The 22,568-nt window shown below is 47.0% G+C and overlaps 1 protein-coding gene across 1 annotated transcript in view; it reads right to left on the bottom strand.

The window, feature by feature from the left end:
* The window catches only part of mxt (Eukaryotic translation initiation factor mextil), a 247,711-nt gene that overhangs the window by 85,294 nt on the left and 139,849 nt on the right, over nucleotides 1-22,568 (bottom strand). Inside the window, exons 6-8 of the mRNA XM_045749450.2 lie at nucleotides 22,013-22,084; nucleotides 19,381-19,441; nucleotides 6,403-6,542 (exon numbers count right to left, since the gene is read on the bottom strand). Of these exons, the coding sequence (XP_045605406.2) occupies nucleotides 6,403-6,542; nucleotides 19,381-19,441; nucleotides 22,013-22,084 (273 nt within the window). The remainder of the gene's footprint in view (nucleotides 1-6,402; nucleotides 6,543-19,380; nucleotides 19,442-22,012; nucleotides 22,085-22,568) is intronic.

Raw genomic sequence — 22,568 nt, forward strand, 5'->3', positions numbered from 1 at the left:
CCTGGCCACCGCACACCACAACACACGGCAGTGAACGCCACACAAGGCAAACACCGCCTAGGAAACTGAGGCCAGAGAAGCGTCAATCCCGGTTGACATTAGCGAACGAACTTGAGCTTGGCAGCCGGCGCGGTAGGTCCGGGGCTCCCCCCTCCCCCTCCCGGGGTGGGGAGGGCTGCGCGGACGATCGGCGCGGCAGTAAAGTGTGATGTTTGCTTGTTTGCTTGTTTCCTTGGGATTGTAGGGAGTTTTCTACCTCTCTGTTCGGTTTTTGTTGTAGTTTCTTACCATGTGGGGTTTGTTTTGTTACGCCTACCTTTCTGGGTGCCTAACCCCGGTCGATGGCAGATAAGGAAAACCCCCAACCATATGGGGTTTTCCAGGGCCATTGCTCCCTGAAACCTCTCTGAAGGGGCCAGGTTCTGGCGCTGGTCCCTGGTAGGTCTGAACTCCTTAGCTAATGTCCCGGTCTAACATAACACACATTAGCCCGATAAGCTCCAGGGAGCCGTAGGGGCTCCCCACAGAAATTGACCTCATATAGAAATGGGTAGCTTTATCATTTCATAAGAAAAAAATTAGAGAAAATATATTAATTCAGGAAAACTTGGCTTATTAGGCAAATCGGGCCTTGCATAGTAGGCCGAGAAGTGCGTTCTGGCTACTAGGTACGACATATACACATATACATATACATATATCTCATTGAATATGACCGCAAATTCTGTATTTACTATCTTCTGATTTAGGGCTTCTATCCCTCTAACTATTTTCCTAGCATCAGGGCTTAGCTGAAAGAGGAGTTCTCCAAAACTCATTTTCGTAATTTCAAGGTGATGAAAAAAAGTGAATTACCATAGAATGTAATACACTTTTTATACACTTATTTATACAATTTGCACAACATTTCGAACCTCCATGATTCATCCTCAAGTGAAAAGAATTTAGAGAACTGGTTGATTTATACCCGCACTGGGTCAGGTGATAAGACAATAAAGGTAAAAACATGGGGATACATAAGGGATAAATGGGGGATGAAGCACATAAGACCATAAGAATAAAGGTAACTGCGGAAGGCCTATTGGCCCATACGAGGACGCTCCTATCTACATACAAAGATTAATCAGGTGTAATTGGCCTGTAATTACCTAAGTGTAGTTACAGGATGAGAGCTACGCTCGTGGTGTCCCGTCTTCCCAGCACTCTTTGTCATATAACGCTTTGAAACTACTGACGGTCTTGGCCTCCACCACCTTCTCACTTAACTTGTTCCAACCGTCTACCACTCTATTTGCGAAGGTGAATTTTCTTATATTTCTTCGGCATCTGTGTTTAGCTAGTTTAAATCTATGACCTTTTGTTCTTGAAGTTCCAGGTCTCAGGAAGTCTTCCCTGTCGATTTTATCAATTCCTGTTACTATTTTGTACGTAGTGATCATATCACCTCTTTTTCTTCTGTCTTCTAGTTTTGGCATATTTAATGCTTCTAACCTCTCCTCGTAGCTCTTGCCCTTCAGTTCTGGGAGCCACTTAGTAGCATGTCTTTGCACCTTTTCCAGTTTGTTGATGTGCTTCTTAAGATATGGGCACCACACAACAGCTGCATATTCTAGCTTTGGCCTAACAAAAGTCATGAACAATTTCTTTAGTATATCGCCATCCATGTATTTAAATGCAATTCTGAAGTTAGAAAGCATTGCATAGGCTCCTTGCACAATATTCTTTATGTGGTCCTCAGGTGATAGTTTTCTATCTAGAACCACTCCTAGATCTCTTTCTTTATCAGAATTCTTTAAAGATTTCTCACATAATATATAGGTTGTGTGGGGTCTATGTTCTCCTATTCCACATTCCATAACATGACATTTATTAACATTAAATTCCATTTGCCAAGTGGTGCTCCATATACTTATTTTGTCCAGGTCTTCTTGAAGGGCATGACAATCATCTAAATTTCTTATCCTTCCTATTATCTTAGCATCATCAGCAAACATGTTCATATAATTCTGTATACCAACTGGTAGATCATTTATGTACACAATAAACATCACTGGTGCAAGAACTGAACCCTGTGGTACTCCACTTGTGACATTTCTCCATTCCGATACATTGCCTCTGATTACTGCCCTCATTTTTCTATCAGTCAGAAAATTTTTCATCCATGATAGAAGCTTACCTGTCACCCCTCCAATATTTTCCAGTTTCCAGAACAACCTCTTATGTGGAACTCTGTCGAAAGCCTTTTTTAGGTCCAGATAGATGCAGTCAACCCAACCATCTCTTTCCTGTAATATCTCTGTGGCTCGATCATAGAAACTGAGTAAATTCGATACACAGGATCTTCCAGATCGAAAACCATACTGTCTGTCTGATATTATATCATTTCTCTCCAGGTGTTCTACCCATTTAGTTTTGATTAGCTTTTCCAATACTTTCATTATTACACTTGTCAATGATACAGGTCTATAATTGAGGGGGTCTTCCCTGCTGCCACTTTTGTAGATTGGAACTATGTTAGTCTGTTTCCACACGTCTGCTACGATTCCTGTACACAGGGATGCCTGAAAGATCAGGTGAAGTGGAATGCTGAGTTCAGATGCACATTCTCTCAGAACCCATGGTGAAACGCCATCTGGGCCAGCTGCTTTGTTCTTCCCGAGCTCCTTTAGCATATTTTCCACTTCATCTCTAGACACCTCTATCCGCTCTATGTTGTTCTCTGGAATTCTTATTGTGTCTGGTTCTCTGAAGATTTCATTTTGTACAAACACACTTTGGAACTTTTCATTTAATGTTTCACACATTTCCTTTTCATTTTCCGTGAATCTGTTTCCCATTTTCAACCTCTGGATATTATCCTTTACCTGCAATTTGTTGTTTATGAATTTGTAGAATAGGCCCGGTTCTGTTTTACATTTATCTGCTATCCCTTTTTCAAAATTTCTTTCTGCCTCTCTCCTTACTGCTGTATAGTTGTTTCTCGCATCTTTGTATCGCTGCTATGTTTGGGGGTTTGGCCTCTTCCTATACCGATTCCATTTTTGTGTCTTTTGGTCTCTTGCCCTCTCACAATTTCTGTCGAACCAATCCTGTTTTCTGGCCCTGCATCTCTGTTTTGGTATGAATGTTTGTGTGCCTTCCTCGTATAGTTTTAAAAATTTGGCATACATTTCATTTACTTCCCTGCCTAGCAACAATTCTGTCCAATTACACTCATTAAAAAAATTTCGAAGTTCCCCATAGTTGCCTCTCCTTAAATCGAGTTTATCAACTGTTTCAATAAACATTATATTCAATAAACATTCAATTAAATAAAACTGCCTGTTATGTTGAACAGTGTCTTCTGTGTTGGCATCTTTATGTTCTGGTGTTGTCCTTACTCTCATGGTGGGTAGAGTAAATAGTTCCGTGATTTGGGTGTTCATGGTAGGTTGTTCTATTCTTATGTGAATTGCTTCAAGAATTTGTAATCTTCCTGCATCTTGGGTTTTGTCTATTATACAGGTATTTTTGTTCAACATTTCTCTTGTTAGGGTGATGTCATTGGCTTGTCTCATGTGATTCCTGGGGGCACCGGATTGAAGATGACATGTCAAACGCCTCGTCAGCTTGGTCGACGTCATACCTATGTACTTAGATTGAAGGTTACATCCTTCGTGGGGGCAAGTGTACATGTATACAACGCTTTACTGCTGTAGAGGGTTCTCCGTCGGCTTCGGGCTGTTTTTGATAAGGAGTTCGGAAGTCTTCTTGGTTTTGTAGAATATTATCAGGTCTATGTTTTGGTTAGGAGTAATGCTTTTTACTCCTTTACGGATTATTTCTTTCATTATTCTTTTCTCTTTTATAAGTTCACTGTGCATGGTTGATTTGTAATATAATTTTATTGGAGGTATTGTTGTTTCTGTTCTAGGTTCAGGATTATACCATCGGTCCAAGTGTCTTCTTATAGCAGCGTTTATTTCCGCATTGCTATATCCGTTGTTCACCAATACCTGAGTTACTGTTTCAAACTCTCTACTCACGTTGCTCCATTCGGAGCAGGGGTAAGCACTCGATGAATATAAGCATTGAGAACACTGGCTTTGTATCTTTGGGGGCACTCACTTCTACCGTTCAGGCATAATCCTATGTAGGTGGGCTTAGTATATACGTTGGTGCTTAAAGAGGTTCCTGTTTTTGTTATTAGTACATCCAAGAATGGCAGACTGTTATTTTCATTATTTTCATGTGTAAATCGGAGTACTGACTCTCTCTCTAGATGGCTTTTTAGATCAATTAGTTCATCTGAGTCTTTTACTATGACGAATATGTCATCTACATAACGGCAGTATACAGTTGGTTTTTGTCTGCTACTGAAGACTTTGTCTTCGATGGTTCCCATATAAAAATTAGCAAATAACACACCTAAGGGGGAGCCCATTGCTACTTCATCTATTTGTAGATACATGTCTCCTTGTGGACTGATGAAAGGGGCTTCCTTTGTACATGCTTCAAGAAGACTCCTCAAGTGTGGCTCAGGTATGTCTAATTTGGGGGTGCTCTCGTCTCTGTATACTCTGTCCAGTATCATTCCTATGGTTGTGTCGACTGGGATGTTAGTAAATAAGGATTCGACGTCCAGGGAAGCAATGATTCCATCGGGCCGAGTAGATTTGATTAATTCTAGAAAATCTGCTGATGATTGTAGACTATACTTACTTGGAGTGTATGGAGTTAGGAGTTCGTCAAGTCTTTTTGCCATGGCAAAAAGCGCAAAAAGACTTAATGAACTCCTAACTCCATACACTCCAAGCAAGTATAGTCTACAATCATCAGCAAATTTTTATCCTATATTATTATTATTATTATTATTATTATTATTATTATTATTATAAAGGAAAGAGTTTTCTAATTTTGCATCTTAACATCAATTGGGAAGGGGGTGTGACAGCTGAGTGGACAGCACTTGGGGTTTGTAGTCCTAAGGGTTTGGGTTCAATCCCGGCAGAAGCGGAAACAAATGGGCAGAGTTTCTTTCACCCTGAAAAAGGGTCATCTAGCAACAAATAGGTACCAGTGAGTTAGACAGCTGCTACAGCTGCTTCCTGGGGATGTGTGTGCATGAAAATTAGGATTAAGGACTTGCCCGAAACGCTATGCGTGCTAGTGGCTGTACTCCTATATAATAAATAAATAAATAAATAAATAAATAATACACCTCCACATTCTACTATACTATGATCCAGCATTTTAAGAATATTTAAGGAAAGTTGTATTTAACAATGCAACATATTTAAATAATACTTCAATCACAATATCGCCTTATTATTACAGAAGCAACACTTAATTCAACAAAATAGCTCTTTACTCTTTATTATTTTTATCTCAATTGTCCATTACCAAATGTCACTACCAGCCATAATGCTGCTATTATATATCACAAGAATTAGTTACCATTATATTTGATACAATTCAGCAAACCACTTACTGAGAGCCATCTCATCGAGAGACAGTTGCTTCCGAAGCACTGAGTAAGATATGGATTATTTAGCAAAGAAAATCTAGAACAGGATTTAAACTTTAATTCTGCACTTGCAAACACTTTTATTAATACCGTACATCAATGATAACTTCAGTAAAAATGTAGCTTCTACTTAAATGGCAAAGTGCAACCCTTCCTCCAAATAGACAGTATGTTTTAAAACTAAATGTAACAAGTACATTCCTGACTGTCTGCATAGTACTTAAATACACTTAATTGTGCTGTTACATTTACCTCAAGATATATTCTCCTAATTTGTGTTAATACACTCAAAATTTTTCGGTTGAAGTTTTCGTGTTCAATTCTATATACACAAGTTTTAAATACAGTATAAAGAATTTCTTTTTTACTTTAATTAAATAATTGACATTCTATACAAAATTTGAAAATATCCTGAGTTACTTTATAATTTATTGAAAGACTTTAGTTTTGTTGTATTAGTTTTATAAAATTGTAATATCAATATAGCTATAGGTTAAGTACTAATTGTAATTAAGAAGCAGTAAATGCTATTTACATGCTTGTCCTCCTACACTCCCAAAGGTTAGGTTAGGTTAGGTCCTGGTTTTCTATACAGCTTTTCAGGTAAACTCTAATATTCACAATATTTTGGTGCCATGCTGGCGATTAAGTGTATTTATGTACCATGCCGATAGTCAGGATTGTACTTATTACATTTAGTATTAAAACGTGCTGTCTATTCGGAGGATGGGCTGCAAAGTGTTAATTTTGCCCTAAGTGATATAACTTATCAGTTCCCCATTGTGCAAACAATTACATTATTCAAATACCAAGATATTAAAAACTACAGTACAAAAAATAATAATAAAATATAGCCAATATACTTTCATTGTAGTAACAAATTATAAAATATTTACCTTGCAAAGTTTCATCCGAGGTATGGGACGAGATGGAAGAAGATGACCCACCAAGGGTAGTAAAGATGGAGCCTCTTTCATCGCCACGGACCGGAGATGCATTGCGTCGGATTGTCTCCTCTATGAGATGTTTAGCTTGGCTTGAAGAGAAAAAAAATTTACTTTTAACACTACTATGTTATTAGTCATGAGAGTGCAACTTTATATTAAAATAATAAGTACCGTGAATAAAGCAATATATCTCATTATAAAACAGACTGTGCTGTAAGTAATTTTACATATTATATAAGGCAGAAATACCAGCAATAACTTAAACAACGAATGGCATTTCAAGATATTAAAAGATGTGTTTTCCTAACACTGATATACCAGTGTACCTAAATAGAATGTATGCATATATACAGCACTTTATAATTCAACACAAAACTTGAACATCAAGAGATTTAAAAATACAACAGACCAAAACTGAGGAGGCTGTACACAAATAGTTTTATGTCACTCCTCACAGCCATCAATAGAAAAGCAATCCTTTGGCAAAAAACCAGCGTTGAATGTAATGAAACGCCATTTTCTGGGTGAGCCCCGGAGGCTCCCTGGAGCTTATCGGGCTAATGTATGTTATGTTAGACCGGGACATTAGCTACGGAGTTCAGACCTACCAGGGACCAGCGCCAGAACCTGGCCCCTTCAGAGAGGTTTCAGGGAGCAGGGGGTTTTCCTTACCTGCCATCAACCGGGGTTAGGCACCCAGAAAGGTAGGCGTAACAAAACAAACCCCACATGGTAAGAAACTACAACAAAAACCAAACAGAGGTAGAAAACTCCCTACAATCTCAAGGAAAACAATCAAACAATCAATTTACTGCCGCGCCGGTCGTCCGCGCAGCCCTCCCCTCGCCGGGAGGGGGATGGGGGACCCGGACCTCACCATGCCAGCTGCCTTCAGTTTGGAAACTAGGCTTCAACCAACGCAAAAAATCCCACCGACCGGATGGGAGGGAGGGTAGCCAGGGAGCCTCCGGGGCTCACCCAGAAAATGGCGTTTCATTACATTCAACACTGGTTTTCTGTGGGGAGCCCCTGCGGCTCCCTGGAGCTACATACCTAAAGAGAAGGAAAAAAGGGGACTTACCCGGGAGGCGACGGCCACAAACTCCTCAACGCGAAGTCGAGACAACTGGCTGCAACCTGCGACCCAAAGCAATACAAGAACGCCGAGGAGCAAGTACGTTCACCAAATAACGGGCGGCCAGGACCCTGTTCGACTTTCAAAATCCACGTGCCCGAATATGTGCCCATGACATATTACCAAACACGGCAGCCAAACCTGCAAACTTCCTAAAGTCATGGGCGCGAGGATAGACCACAGGCTGGCTAAACTTAATAACCCTGCGGACAACCTGGGAGACCCGAGCCCTGGAACAAGGAACGAGGGAAACCGGATCAACCCAAAGCGCATCCCCAGCCACCCCGGCTGAAGCGCGCAGGTAACGGCGAAGTGCAGCAACAGGACACAACACATGATGGATCCCCGGCCGAACCAACCAAGCATCAATGACCCACGGACCCCTCCGGAAAGCAGCCGTCTCGTTCTTTGCCAGAAAGGACGGAGAAGGCTGCAAACGGACAAACCTACCCCCAGGACCAAAAGAGCAGAAACCCCTGTGCTGGAGAAGAGCATGAAGCTCCCCTACCCGGCCCCCAGAGGCCAATGCCAACAAAAACAAAGCCTTGGAAAAACAATCAGGAACCGAAGGGGCCACTACAAACCGAGGAGAGGAAAGATAGGAGAGCACCCTGTCCAAGGACCAGGACGGCTCAGGAGGCGCATGAGCAGGCCGGAGGTGAAACATAGCACGGGAAAGCTTACGAAACGGGGCGGATGTGACGTCCACCCTGAAAGCTAGCTTGAGCAGCTCCGCCAGCGCCTCACGATACGAGGCGACAGTATTAGGCATCAAATGACGGTCCTGAAAAAGCCAAGAGAGAAAGAACAAAACAACCCGATCCGAAAGAAAAGACAACCTACGAAAAGTCAGAAAATGGCGAAAAGAACGCCAGGAAACTTCGTACTGTCGCCGAGACGAAGCTCTCAGGTGGGACACCATCAACAAAGCCACCTGATCACCATAGAAATGGTGATACACCCGCGTCAAAAAGACCAGACGCGAAGAGCAGAGGAGAAGGTCGAACCAGCCCCGTACCGGATCGGACCGACCTGCTGAAAGAGGTGGAGCCGCGGGAAATGTCCCGGGTTCGGGTACCGAGCCAATAGCACCGGAAACCAAGGCTGGGCCGGCCACCAAGGGGCCACAAGGACTACTCTCCCTGGGAATGTCTCCAACTGAACCAGAACCCGAAGCAACAGCTGGACCGGGGAAAACAGGTACAGGTAATCCCACCTCGACCAGTCCTGCCGAAATGCATCCACCGCGAAGGCTTCACAATCGGGAAAGGGCGTCACATATATTGTGAGAGGTCGAGACCACGCCGACGCGAAGAGGTCCACATCTGGGAGACCGTACGTCTGGCAGATCCAACGAAACGAGTCATCGTTGACCGTCCACTCCATGGACAGGGGAAGGAAGTGAGACAGATCGTCCGTCAGAACGTTGGACACTTCCCGGACATGAACTGCACGGAGAGCCAAACCCCGAGAATCCAGCAGACGAACCACTCGAAGGGACCCACCCCAAAGAGCCAAGGACTGCCAAGAATCCCTGCGGTTCAGGCAATGAACCACTGGAGAACAGTCCGAATGGAGGCGAATGGTCGATCCCTGAGCGACCCGAATCCTCCGAAACGCGAACCAGACAGCCGCAAACTCCTGAACCGTGCTGTGAGCCCGATGGAAGGATGGACCACACCGTCCCTGGCCTGCCTGGTGAGCACTGGTCACAAAGCCCCAGCCGAGAGACGACGTGTCCGTGAACACATGGAGCGAGGGCTTGGGAAGGCACCAAGGCATCGAACCCCAAAAACCCCGAAGAAGAAGCCGGTGACGCAGCAACTGACACAAGACCCCCGGAGTACGAACCCAACGATCGAGAGAGAGGCGGAAAGGACGTCCCCGAAGGAACCAAAACAGACGCCAAAGCCAAACCTGACCCGGCGGGTTGACTAGCACAGCGAAGTTCAGACTCCCGCACAAACGCTCGAGCAACCACTGAGTGACACGGGACCCCCTCAGAAACAGCTGATGGCGGTCCCACAGCCGCCGCAACACCTCTGGAGGGAGAGACAAGGAAGCGGTCCGAGAATCCTAAACAAGACACAGCCAGGTCCAAACCTGGAACGGAACCAGATGGGACTTCCTCCAGTTCACCAGGAACCCGAACCTGGCGAGCTGGGAGAGAGCCATATTCCTGGTGAGCAGACAAGCTGACCGACTGGGAGCCCACACCAGCCAGTCGTCGAGGTAGGCCAAAACCCGAATCCCTAGAAGACGCAGACGGGTCACCACAACCCGGGTCAAACGCGTGAAAACGCGAGGTGCCAGATTCATGCCAAAAGGTAGGCATCAAAAACAGCAAGCGTGACGCCCCACCAAGAAACCTAACCAGTCCCTGAACCTCAAGGTGAATAGGAACGTGCCAATAGGCGTCCTTGAGGTCCTGGGACACCATTCAGGCACCCGGCTCCAACAGAAGCTGGACCCGAGACAGAGTAGTCATCCGAAAAGAGGGGCAAGAAATCCAGGGGTTCAGACGGGACAAGGCCAGAATGAACCTCAGATCCGCACAGTACCGTTTCGGCACTGGAAACAGACGGGAAACCCACCTGAGGGACGTAGTCGTTTCGACCACGCCCAAGCGCACCCACTCCAAGACGACTTGATGAAGCGTAGGAGAAGAAACCTGCCCTGTTAGCCCCGTACCCCCCAAAGGAGGACGAGTCGCCCAACGCCACCGCAGGCCGGATGACACGACTGAAAAGGCCCACAAATCGTGGGGCCAAGCGTGGGCAAAGAGAGTGAGCCTCCCCCCCCCCCATCGCCTCGTCAACGTGGCAAACCGCGAAAGGGCCGACGCCCCTTACGAGACCCCAACCGTCGAACAGGGCGATCACTGCGCCCACCAGATGACGCTGGCCCCGAAGGGAACAACGGCTCAGAAACTGGCACCAATGGCCCACCTCGACCAGCGGAACCCGGAACTCTGGCACGACCCCTCCGAAACTGCCGAGAATGACCGCTTCGGAGAATCAACAAGTCCGCCATAGGACGACAACTAGACGAAGCCGCTTGCAGAAGTGAAGAGACCGCAGTCTCTGCAAACAGCAACGGACAAAACAGAGACGAGAACCTAAGAGCCAGGGCCCAAGTGGATTCCGAAGAGAAGGCAAGCACAGCCTGACGGCACGCGAGGTGAGAAGCAAAAAAACCAGCGTTGAATGTAATGAAACGCCATTTTCTGGGTGAGCCCCGGAGGCTCCCTGGAGCTTATCGGGCTAATGTATGTTATATTAGACCAGGACATTAGCTAAGGAGTTCAGACCTACCAGGGACCAGCGCCAGAACCTGGCCCCTTCAGAGAGGTTGCAGGGAGCAATGGCCCTGGAAAACCCCATATGGTTGGGGGTTTTCCTTATCTGCCATCGACCGGGGTTAGGCACCCAGAAAGGTAGGCGTAATAAAACAAACCCCACATGGTAAGAAACTACAACAAAAACCGAACAGAGAGGTAGAAAACTCCCTACAATCCCAAGGAAACTAGCAAACAAGCAAACATCACACTTTACTGCCGCGCCAATCGTCCGCGCAGCCCTCCCCGCCCCGGGAGGGGGAGGGGGGAGCCCTAGACCTACCGCGCCGGCTGCCAAGCTCCAGTTCGGAAGCTAAGCTTCAACCAACGCGAAGAAACCGCCGACCGGTGGGAGGGAGGGTTTCCAGGGAGCCTCCGGGGCTCACCCAGAAAATGGCGTTTCATTACATTCAACGCTGGTTTTCTGTGGGGAGCCCCTACGGCTCCCTGGAGCTTCATACCCAAAGAGAAGGAAAAGAAAGGGCTAACCCGGGAGGCGGCCACCACAAACTCTGCAACGCAAAGCCAAGACAACCGGTCGCAAACCTGCGACCCAAGGCAACAAGAACGCCCAAGAGCAGACGAGCATAAGGATGGGCGGCCAAGAACCTGTGCGACCCACAACTCCCTGCGCCCGAAATGAGCCCGAGACGTCACCAACACAGCAGCAAAAGCTGCAAACGTCTGAACAGCACGGGCGCAAAGACAGACCGCAGGCTGGAAGAATGAAAACACTGCGGACGACCTGGGAGACCCAAGCCCTGAAAACAGGGAACTAAGGAACCGGATCAACCACAGCGCATCCCCAGACACGGTACGCCAGCAACAGCAAAAAGCACAACCGGACAACACAGGACGCACCCCCCGGCCAAACCAAACAAGTACCAATACCCCAAGAACCCCTCCGGAAAGCAGCCGTCTCGACCGTCGCCAGGACAGAGAAAGGCTGCACACCTATAAAGCTACCACCAGTACCAAAGAGCAGGAAACTGAACCGAAGGGGCTACCACAAACTGAGGGGAAGATAAGAAGGCACCCTGAACAAGGACCAGGATGGCTTAGGCAACGCATGAGCAGGCCGGAGGGGAAACAAAACACGAGAAATGTATGAAACATCATACTGTCGCCAAGACGAAGCTCGCAGGTGGGACACCGTCAACAAAGCCACCTGAACACCATAGAGATGGTGATACCCGCATCAAAATACCAGACGTGAAGAGCCAAGGAGAAGGCCAAACCAGTCACGGACAGGACCGATTCGGCCTGCTGAAAGAGGCGGAACCTCAGGAAAAACGCCCCAGGTACGGACCCCTATCAAGCAGCGTCTAAAAAGAGGGCCGGGCCGGCCACCATGGAACCATAAGGACTGTTCTCGTGGGAATGGGCTGCAACCGAGCCAGAATCCGAAGCAACAGCTGGACCGGGAGAAGAGGAACAGGTACTCCCCACCTCGACCAGTCCTGCCGAAAGCATCCACCGTGAAGTCCTCGCAGCTGGGAAAGGGCGCACAAAATGGGCGACGCCTAGACCACGCTGACCCGAAGACGTCCATGGCCAGGAGTCCATACGCCCAACAGAGCCAACAAAACGAATTGGCGACGACTGGCCAACCCACGAAGAGGAATGAACCGAGACAGATGTCCGCCAGGACGCAGGACACACCCCGAACACGAACCTCACCGTTAGCCAAACCCCTGTGGTTCCGGCAAGAACCACCAGAGAACAGTCCGAACAGAGCTGAATGATAGAGTACCTAGTGACCCAAACCCTCCGAAGCGCAAACCAGACAGCCAGGAACACCCGAACCGTGCTGTGAGCCCGACGGACAGACAGACTCCATCAACTTCGGCCGACCTGGTGAGCACTGGTCACAAAGCCCCGGCTGAGAGACGACCTGTCCGTGAACACATTGAGCGAAGGCTCGGGGAGGTGCCAAGGCACGGAACCCCGAAAACCCCAAAGAGGAAGCTGGTGACGCAACACCAACACAAGATCCCCGGAGGAACCCAATAAATGCAAGAGGCGGAAGGGAAGTCTCCGCAGGAACCAACAGACGCCGTAACCAAACCCGACTTCGCGGGCAGACAAGCACGCCGAAGCGCAGATTCCCGCACAACCGCCCAAGCAACCGCTGAGCAACCCGGGACCCCCTCCTGAACAGCCGAAGGCGGGACCACAGCCGCAGTAACACTTCTGGAGGGAAGACAATGAGGGGCCCAAGAGCCTTAAACAAGGCCCAGGTCCGAACCCGGGACGGAAACAGATGGAAAAACCTCCAGATCACCAGGAAACCAAACCCAGCGATCTGGAAAGAACCAACCCCTGGCGAGCAGACAAGCGGACTGACTGGGAGCCCACACCAGCCAGTCGTCGAGGTAGGCCAGACACCGAATCTCAGACTCAGACAGGGCACTAAGATCCGGTAAAGATGCAAAAAGTATACGAAGTGCCCATTACAAAATAGGGAAGGCAATAAAAACAGCAAACCTGAAGCCCCACCACCAACCATGCTAGTCCTAGAAAAACTGGAGAGGAGCGAGCCAAGAAGTGACCTGGAGGTCCAGGGCCACCATCCATGCACCCGGCCCCAACAGAACCGAACAGGAGACAACAGTCCTCCTCCGAGGGCATAGGATCCAGGGCGCAGACTGAAGAAGTCCAGAAGAACTGCAGACGGGAAAAGCTCATGACCGCAAAGAGCAGACGGGAAACCCAGAAGGATGGGGCGGATCGACCACGCCCCACGCACCCACAAAGAGGAAATGACGAAGTGCAGGGGAGGAAGCCCACCCTGCCAGCTCTGAACCCTCCCAAGGGGGAGAAGCCGTCCTCCGACGCCAGCAGAGGCCGGAAGACAACCCAAAGCGCCCACCAACAGCGGGAACATGAGAGAGGCAACAGAGCAAGCTGCTCCCCCAGCGCCCAGTCAACAGAGAAGGGAACAGAACCCCTTCCGAAAGAAAAAGTACACTACCTAAGTCATGAGAAGAGACTACAGGAATTAAACCACACTTCGCTGGAAGACGAAGAGTGAGGGGAGACCTGATCACCACATTCAAGATACCCAAGAGAATCGACAGGGTTGATAAGGACAGGCTATGTAACACAAGGGGCACACGCACTAGGGGACACAGGTGGAAACTGAGTACCCAAAAGAGCCCCAGAGATTTTTTTTTTTTTTTTTTTTTTGTGTCAGAATGGTAACGGGAAAGCACTAGGAAGTAATGTGGTGACTCCACACACAACGAACGAGGCTGACCCCCATACAATGTCACATGTCGACATGATTGAGCCCAATAGGCACAGGAACCTATACACCTGTTAGACGGTTGAGAGGCGGGACCAAAGAGCCAGAGCTCAACCCCCACAAGCACAACTAGGTGAGGACATATATTGTAAAAGTACAAGTCGACGACTAGTGGGCAGAGAGCACCACGCCGGTCAGGCAAAGAAGGCACAAAACTGCATCAAAAGGCCCACCTTGACAGCAAAACCGCAAAGTCCCAGCACAACCACAACATGTGCCAAGACCCAAAAGGATCAGTTTGCAAGCCAGGAAGACCCCGGTACCCCAGAAGGCAGAACCGGGTCACACGAGGAAACAAAGTCCCCTGAACCTACAAAAAGGGGGCCCAAGAGGAAGAAACCTCCAGAACGAAACCAAGGAACCCAAAGGAACCCAGAATCGAACCAGGGGGAGCCCAAACCACCACATTTGCCGGCGGAGAACACCACTGAAAGGCAAAGCACAGCCCCCAGCAGAACCCCCTGGGAAAACGGTCCCAACAGACCGAAAATCGAGGGACAAGGTGTGAGAGCAAGCATACCAGCCAGGGGCACTGAGCCTAAACCCAAAGGCTCAGACCCAAAACAGAAAAATTGGAAACACCTGTTGTAAAATCAACACCCAAACGTTCCCAGAGGAACAGGTAACGGCAAGAAAACACCATAAAACAAAGAAACGACAACAGGAGAACCAAAACCCTGAAAAAAATTGAAAACTCACCCGAGACGCTCGCTCGCACACCCAGACGCACGTAAACAAACCGCAACGCGGCCCTGGTGGCCACGCCGTGAAACCGGCAGACGAAAATGGCCGCCAGCAGGGGCTGTGACTGACGCTAAATACACAAAAACACGCCAGCAAATGTGGGAAGCTAGCAGACTGGATGGGCGAAAAACGTGGCCCAACAGCAGAAAAACCCCGGCAGGGGCAAAACCGCCCCAGAACTGCTAGCAGGCATCCCCCACAGCCCCGGGAACCAACAACAGAGGCCCCGGGGCAGAGCCGTCCTCCAAGCCCTCCGCCCTTAAAGAAAAGCAAGAGTCCATGGGAAAGGCAACAAGAAAGGGCCGCTGGTAAGACCCAGAAGCCTTGGCAGGAGGCACAGGCTCAAGCCTCCGTCCCCAACCCGAACGGGGCAGCCCCCGAAAACCGCCCGAGTCTCTGCCGCAACTAAACCCCGCTCCGACCCCGAAACCCGCAGACGGTCCGGAGCCGGGAACATGGAGGGAAAGGGGCGAACAGCACCTAACCAAACGGGGCGGCCTCGGGGCATTCGAGTGGGAAACCAACCTAGCATGTTGCAGCAACCTAACCAAGCTTGCAACATGGATGCCGCCTGTACTCTGAACAGTAATAACATCAGGAGAGTACTGGAGAACAAGCAGAGAATCACTCGCAAGACTCCGGGTCAAGGTGTCAGTGACCCAACAGACAGCATGACGGAGGTAAAAATGGCGACTGTCACCCGGAGACAAGGGAACAGCAACCAACGATCCCGTAAAAGACGGGTTGGAACCCGGAAGACACATTCAATGATCCCCCGAGCCCAGACAGGGGTTTCCAGGGCCCGTAGGGGTAACAACTACGGGAAGCCCGGGCAAGGTGTTGCTAACCGGTTAAGAAACCCAAACATAACAAGAGGGTAGATTATAGCACTGAAAACCCCTGAGACGTGTACAATCACGCGGGCCTAGCAGAGGGCCGCCAAACACTACCAGTGGAACTATAACCACCTTAGGCAGACCCCCACCAGGCATGAAAATTAAAAACAAAAGAAAACCCCGCAAAAGTACACCGTCTCCAGAGGCAACAGAAACCAGCCGCCGCTTAGGTGGCAGGCTGCGCAACACCTTGACGCCCTAACCAGCACAACACCAATCCCTACCCAGGGCCAAACAAGGGCCCCAAGCCCCAGCTGGCCCCAAGGGCGAGGCAAATGCCGAACAGCAAGAACCTCTACGGGAATGGTTCCCGAACGCCCCAGGGAAGATAACCCTGTTACGCAAAGGCAGTACTCACAGGGCGCTTAGAGAAGTCAGCCACTAAGCACATGCAGCCCCGGCACTGATGAAGTACTCCTGGCCACCGCACAACACAACACACGGCAGTGAACGCCACACAAGGCAAACACCGCCTAGGAAACTGAGGCCAGAGAAGCGTCAATCCCGGTTGACATTAGCGAACGAACTGGAGCTTGGCAGCCGGAGCGGTAGGTCCGGGGCTCCCCCCTCCCCCTCCCGAGGCGGGGAGGGCTGCGCGGACGATCGGCGCGGCAGTAAAGTGTGATATTTGCTTGTTTGCTAGTTTCCTTGGGATTGTAGGGAGTTTTCTACCTCTGTGTTCGGTTTTTGTTGCAGTTTCTTACCATGTGGGGTTTGTTTTGTTATGCCTACCTTTCTGGGTGCCTAACCCCGGTCGATGGCAGATAAGGAAAACCCCCAACCATATGGGGTTTTCCAGGGCCATTGCTCCCTGAAACCTCTCTGAAGGGGCCAGGTTCTGGCGCTGGTCCCTGGTAGGTCTGAACTCCTTAGCTAATGTCCCGGTCTAATATAACATACATTAGCCCGATAAGCTCCAGGGAGCCGTAGGGGCTCCCCACAGAAAACAGAGACACCGCTTCCTTCAGGATGGGCGTAAAGAGCTTCAACAGTGCAGCTGACGCCCTAGCTGCAGAAGTCAGCGCCCCAGACGAAGGCAATTCACTCAACGCTCCTACATCCTCCTCAAGCCAAGCAGAAGACAGCTGGAGAAGGGAAAAGAAACGCAAGACCAAAGCCAAATGCCCACAGGCGTGCAAATCCTCCGCAACCAACGAAGCCGAAAGAAGAGGAACCTGCACGTGAAGCTGGAAAAGGCCAACATCCTGAGAGAGCACGGTGCGAACAAGCACGCATTAAGGTGCTCAAACTTGCCCCCCCCCCCCAGGTAAACCTGCATAAAAGTAGAAGTTTCACGCCAATCAAGCGTGCGTGTCCGACAGAACCCTTGCCGCGCCCCCAATGAAAAGAAAGGGCTGTCTGCCAGCCAGGAAGACACCGGAACCTCCAAACGCACCCAAAAACAGGAAGAAGAACCAAACTCAAGCAAGGACGGATCCATCACAGAGGCATAACCTGGGTCTCACAAGAGGTATGCAGCAAGAGCTTCCCGAGCCACCTTTGCGGAGATACGGGAAGTAGAAAATCTCTGGAAAGACGGAGCCGAGGTACCCAAAGGAGCCTGGAACTGAACCCGGGGAGGAGCTGAACCCAAGTCATAATCATACAGGGAAGGGGGGGGGTAAGAAAACCCCTCCCCCTGCAACAATAAGCCCCGCGAGGAAGGCAAAAGCACCCAAGCGGGGTCAAAGGGGGCCCAAGGCCCCCAGGTTGATTCCTCCCCAGCCCCAGGATTCCTCACATCGGGAACCGGGGCAGAGCCGTCCTCCAAACCCTCTACCCCTGAAGAAAAGGCCGAGTCCAGGGGGGAAAGGCAGACAAGAAGGGGGTCTGCTGGTGGGACCCAGAAGCTTTGGTAAGAGGAACCGGCTCAAATGCCTCTGTCCCCGACCCGGATGGGGCAGCCCCTAAGGCAGCCAGAGTCTCATTACCAACTAAACCCTGTGCCGAGGCCGGAACCCTCAAACATTTTGGAGCCGGACACAGGGAGGAAGGTGCAGGAAGAACCATAGGGGAAGGACCAGGGAGCGCGGAAGGAGCCAAAGCCGAAGCGACTATCGCCCCCAGGTCAGGGTCCCTAAAACCAAAACGGGGCAGCCTCAGGCCATCTGGGTGGGAAACCAACCAAGTGCGTTGCAGTAACCTAAACTTAACATGCAACACTGATGCTGCCTGTACTCTTACAGGATACAGGCAGCATCAGAGTAAAACTGGAGCACAAGCAGAGAACACAACTCGCAAGACTCCGGGTCAAAGGTGTCGTTGACCCAACAGGCAGCATGACGGAGGCAAAACAGGTGACTGTCACCCTGAGACAAGGGCACACAGCAACCTTCAAACCCGCACAAGGCAGGCTGGAACTCGGGAGATGCATCCATAGGTCCACCGAGCCCCAACAGGGGTTTCCAGGGCCCATAGGGTAACAACTACGGGAAGCCCGGGCAAGGTGTTGCTAACCGGTAAAGAATCCCAAACAAAACAAGGGGTAGATGATAACACTGAAAACCCCTGGGATGTGTACAAGCACGGGGGCCTAGCAGAGAGCCACCAAAATAATACCAGGGGGAATTATAGACCCACGAGGCAGAACCTCCACCAGGCAAACAAAAACAAAACAAAACAAAAAAACGCAAAAGTACACCGTCCCCAGAGCAACAGGAACCGGTCGCCGCTTAGGTGGCAGGGCGCGCAACACCTTGATGCCCTAACCAGCACAATACCACTCCCTACCCAAGGCCAAACAAGGGCTCCAAGCCCCAGCTGGCCCCAAGGGCGAGGCAAATGCCGAGCAGCAAGAACCCCTATGGGCGCGGTTCCCGAACGCTCCAGGGAAGATAACCTGACACGAAGGGGCAGTACTCACAGGGCGCCTAGGGAAGGAAACCCCTAAGCGCATGCAGCCCCGGCACTGATGAGGTACTCCTGGCCACCGTACACCACACAAAGACAACAGTGAACGCCACACAAGGCAAACACCACCCAGGAATTTGAGTCCAGAGAAGCGTCTATCCCGGTTGACACTAGCTTACGAACTAAAGGCAGCCGGCGCAGTGAGGTCCGGGGGCCCCCTCCCCCTCTCGGGGAGGTGAAGGCTGTGTGGACGACTGGCATGGCAGTAAATTGTGATAACTGTTTGTTTGATTGTTTCCTTGGGATTGTAGGAAGTTTCTACCTCTCTGTTCGGTTTTTGTTTTTAGTTTCTTACCATGTGGGGTTTGTTTTATTATGCCTACCTTTCTGGGTGCCTAACTCCGGTCGATGGCAGATAAGGAAAACCCCCAACCACAAAGGGGTTTTCCAGAGAAATTGCTCCGTGAAACCTCTCTGAAGGGACCAGGTTCTGGCACTGGTTCCTGGTAGGTCTGAACTCCATAGCTAATGTCCCGGTCTAACATAATATACATTAGCCCGATAAGCTCCAGGGAGCCTCCGGGGCTCCCCACAGAAAAGGTATAAAATGTAATAATAAATTTGTTATCATTAAGTAAATATTGTATAGAAAACATACTTGATATTTTCCTCTGTTGGTCCTGTAATTTGTACCAGTCGCTCTCGAGCACCAGGGGCCACTGGGAAATAAAATGTGTGTTAGCCTTCTTACAAGGACAATCTGCAATGTACATGCATTGCTCTCAAGCTTCATTTTCTTCATCATAAGCTATTCAACCTAATGAATAATCATGTGGGATGGTGATGAACTCTCTCATGAGCATTTCACTTAAAAAGTATTGTCATTTTTGCCTAATTTACCTACTGTCTTCACTTTAAAGACACTTTCTATGTAAGCAAATTAGTTGTTTCAAACTATTCTAATCTGCTCTGACAGTCAAACACAGCATCTAAGCATCCATCTCCACATCATCCAACACAGCATCCATCTTCCTATCAAACACAGCATCCAAACATCCATCTCCACATCATCCAACACAGCATCCAGGCATCCATCTCCACATCAAACACAGCATCCAAGCATCCATCTTTACATCATCCAAAACAGCATCTAAGCATCTATCTCCACATCACCCAACACAGCATCCATCTTCCCAGCAAACACAGCATCCAAGCAGCCATCTGCACATCACCTTGGAAAAAAAGTGCTATACTTTAGTTCTTGGCAGCACAACTCTTATTCTTTCAACCATTATCAAACTTCTACATCTTGTGATATCCTTTTAACAAATTTGTTTTATTTCCACTAACAAACATTCCTCTCTCCCATTTAACTTCTGTATACATTTGTTGCATTTCCATAATTATGCAAAAACCTATTAGAATCATCAGTAATAAACAAGGTCTATTCCCAACTGCTTCTTGGATAACTTAAACTCATTTGCCTTATTTGGAATAAAACTGATATCTAGGTTTTGAATAGATAAGTCTAGTTAATTGGCATAGATCATCTGGTGGCTTTTTACAACATCGATCCTTTATAAACAAGTTAATATTTAATAAACAATATTTATTTAAACAACAATATTAATATTTAATTTTAATATTAAATAATATTAAACAATCTATTTCCTCTTGACACCATCTAATCAAAGCAACTAACCTGCAATAAAAAATATTCAACCTCTCCTATACAGCAAATAGCATTCATTTTTGCTAGTTTTAGTAAGGCATAATTTCCTATTATATCTCCGTAATACAGTAGTCTAGATTTTCCTAGAACATACGGTACTTTCAAGGATATACCCCCTTTTACATCTTACAGGATGACCATTTATTGCCTAATTTAACAAAGATAAAAATAATAAAGAAATTAATTTACCCCTTCATTTTTGTTGATTATTAATTTATAATCCAGAATACATAACAAAAAACTTCCATTAATAATAATGCGGCGTCAATGCACATTATTACATAAACCCACATACATCTGAGTGCAATATGAACAACGGTCTCTCAACTATAGAAGAGTGAAGATATGCTCCAAACCACAAGATAACTAAATTAATTTATTGTCATGTTCAGCACCACACACAATGTTGAACCATCAATCTCTCTACTCTTGACATTATCTAATCAAACTCGCCATGCATTAATTTCTTCCATTTGCGATCAATCCGTGCAACGCTCATTTTGCATTTTATGTCTAGCTTAAACTTAATCCTAATCACTTAAAATGACCTTAAAATATCTAAGATTTAAGCTTTGTACAGCATTAGGGGGTATTATGTATTAGCCATGCATAGTAATGTTAGCAGTAGCTACACACTGGCCTATGACACCTTCCTCCTTAAATATTAGCTTTCTCATATCACATTCTAAAAAGTGATATACCCCTTAAAACCACGAGAATTTCAAATAAAAGCAAATTGTTATATTTGATTTTTTTATGCAAAAATGATTAAAATTAGACAGATTAGATTAGAGGTATGAATCAGTTAATGAAGGTTACTAAAAATACAGCAAGGTGTAACCTCTAAATAACCATAGGACAACACTACTTGCTAGCATAGCTAAGGCAACTGAAGAGAAAAGATTATAACAGGTAAGTCATGCATATACATGGCGTTGCAGATTGTGGATGCAGTTACTGTATTAGCAAAATAAATAAAATACCTTATGCATCTTTCAACTACTCCAAAGGGTATCAGGATGCGTTTTCATCAGTCGGTTAAAAAGGCATGTACAATAATTCAAAGAACATGTGTATTCTTATTCTACCAGTATTCTTACTTTTTTTATTTATATTTTGTATATATATAAATATATATATATATATATATATATATATATATATATATATATATATATATATATATATATATATATATATATATATATATATATATATATATATATATTATATATATATATATATATATATATATATATACTGTATATGAGAAAATATTGAGGACACACTTGTGGTTGATATCCAGTACTTTTAAGTCCATCATGGTCCAGGTGGTAGTGTGTGTGCCTTGGAAATCCATGGACGCAGGTTCGATCCCTTCCTCAATATTTTCTCATAGATATGTATATGTATATACAACATATACACACATTCAACACACATTTTTTAACACTGGTATTGTTACCTGGGAATACACTGTTCATTTGAACATGTTACAGTTAACACAGTCAGGCAGTGTAAGTTAGGGAGGTCAGTAGTAATTTTTGATTTGTTTTACCTCTCTGGAACGAGATGATGGTTTCAGAGAGCTCCTCAATCATGTGTACCCGCCTGCCCTTTATCCCCATAACTGTGCCAGGAGACAGAGTGGGTCAACTTTAGCTTACCAATGGTCACATTAGCAGGTCAACTTAAGTTACCAAGAGACAGATCAAGATGTCAACTTAGTGGCCATAAGGCAGAACATGATCACTAGAGGCAAATACATGTGCAAGTCAATTTTTGCAGATAATTTTCATGCTATGCAATATTAATATATCTTTCTGACATCTTTCCCAGCATAAGTAGGGAAAGTTTTTAAATGTCTTGTCATGAAATGCTATAAATTGCAATATCAAAGCCTAAGTATCAAAGTCTATGCAAATCTAACAAAAGACAAGAGCCCAAATTCAAAATCAAATCAATCCATTGCCTAATATTAATCAAACAAATACAGTACTGTATTATTTATGGCACTATCCCCCAAAATAATCCAGTCAATTGGTGACATCAAACATAAAAAAATCATATTTCCAAGTGAAAATTTGCTTAAGAGAAAAAGTAATACAGTAATT

This window comes from Procambarus clarkii, chromosome 27 (genome assembly GCF_040958095.1).
Source record: "Procambarus clarkii isolate CNS0578487 chromosome 27, FALCON_Pclarkii_2.0, whole genome shotgun sequence".
Lineage (NCBI taxonomy): Eukaryota > Metazoa > Arthropoda > Malacostraca > Decapoda > Cambaridae > Procambarus > Procambarus clarkii.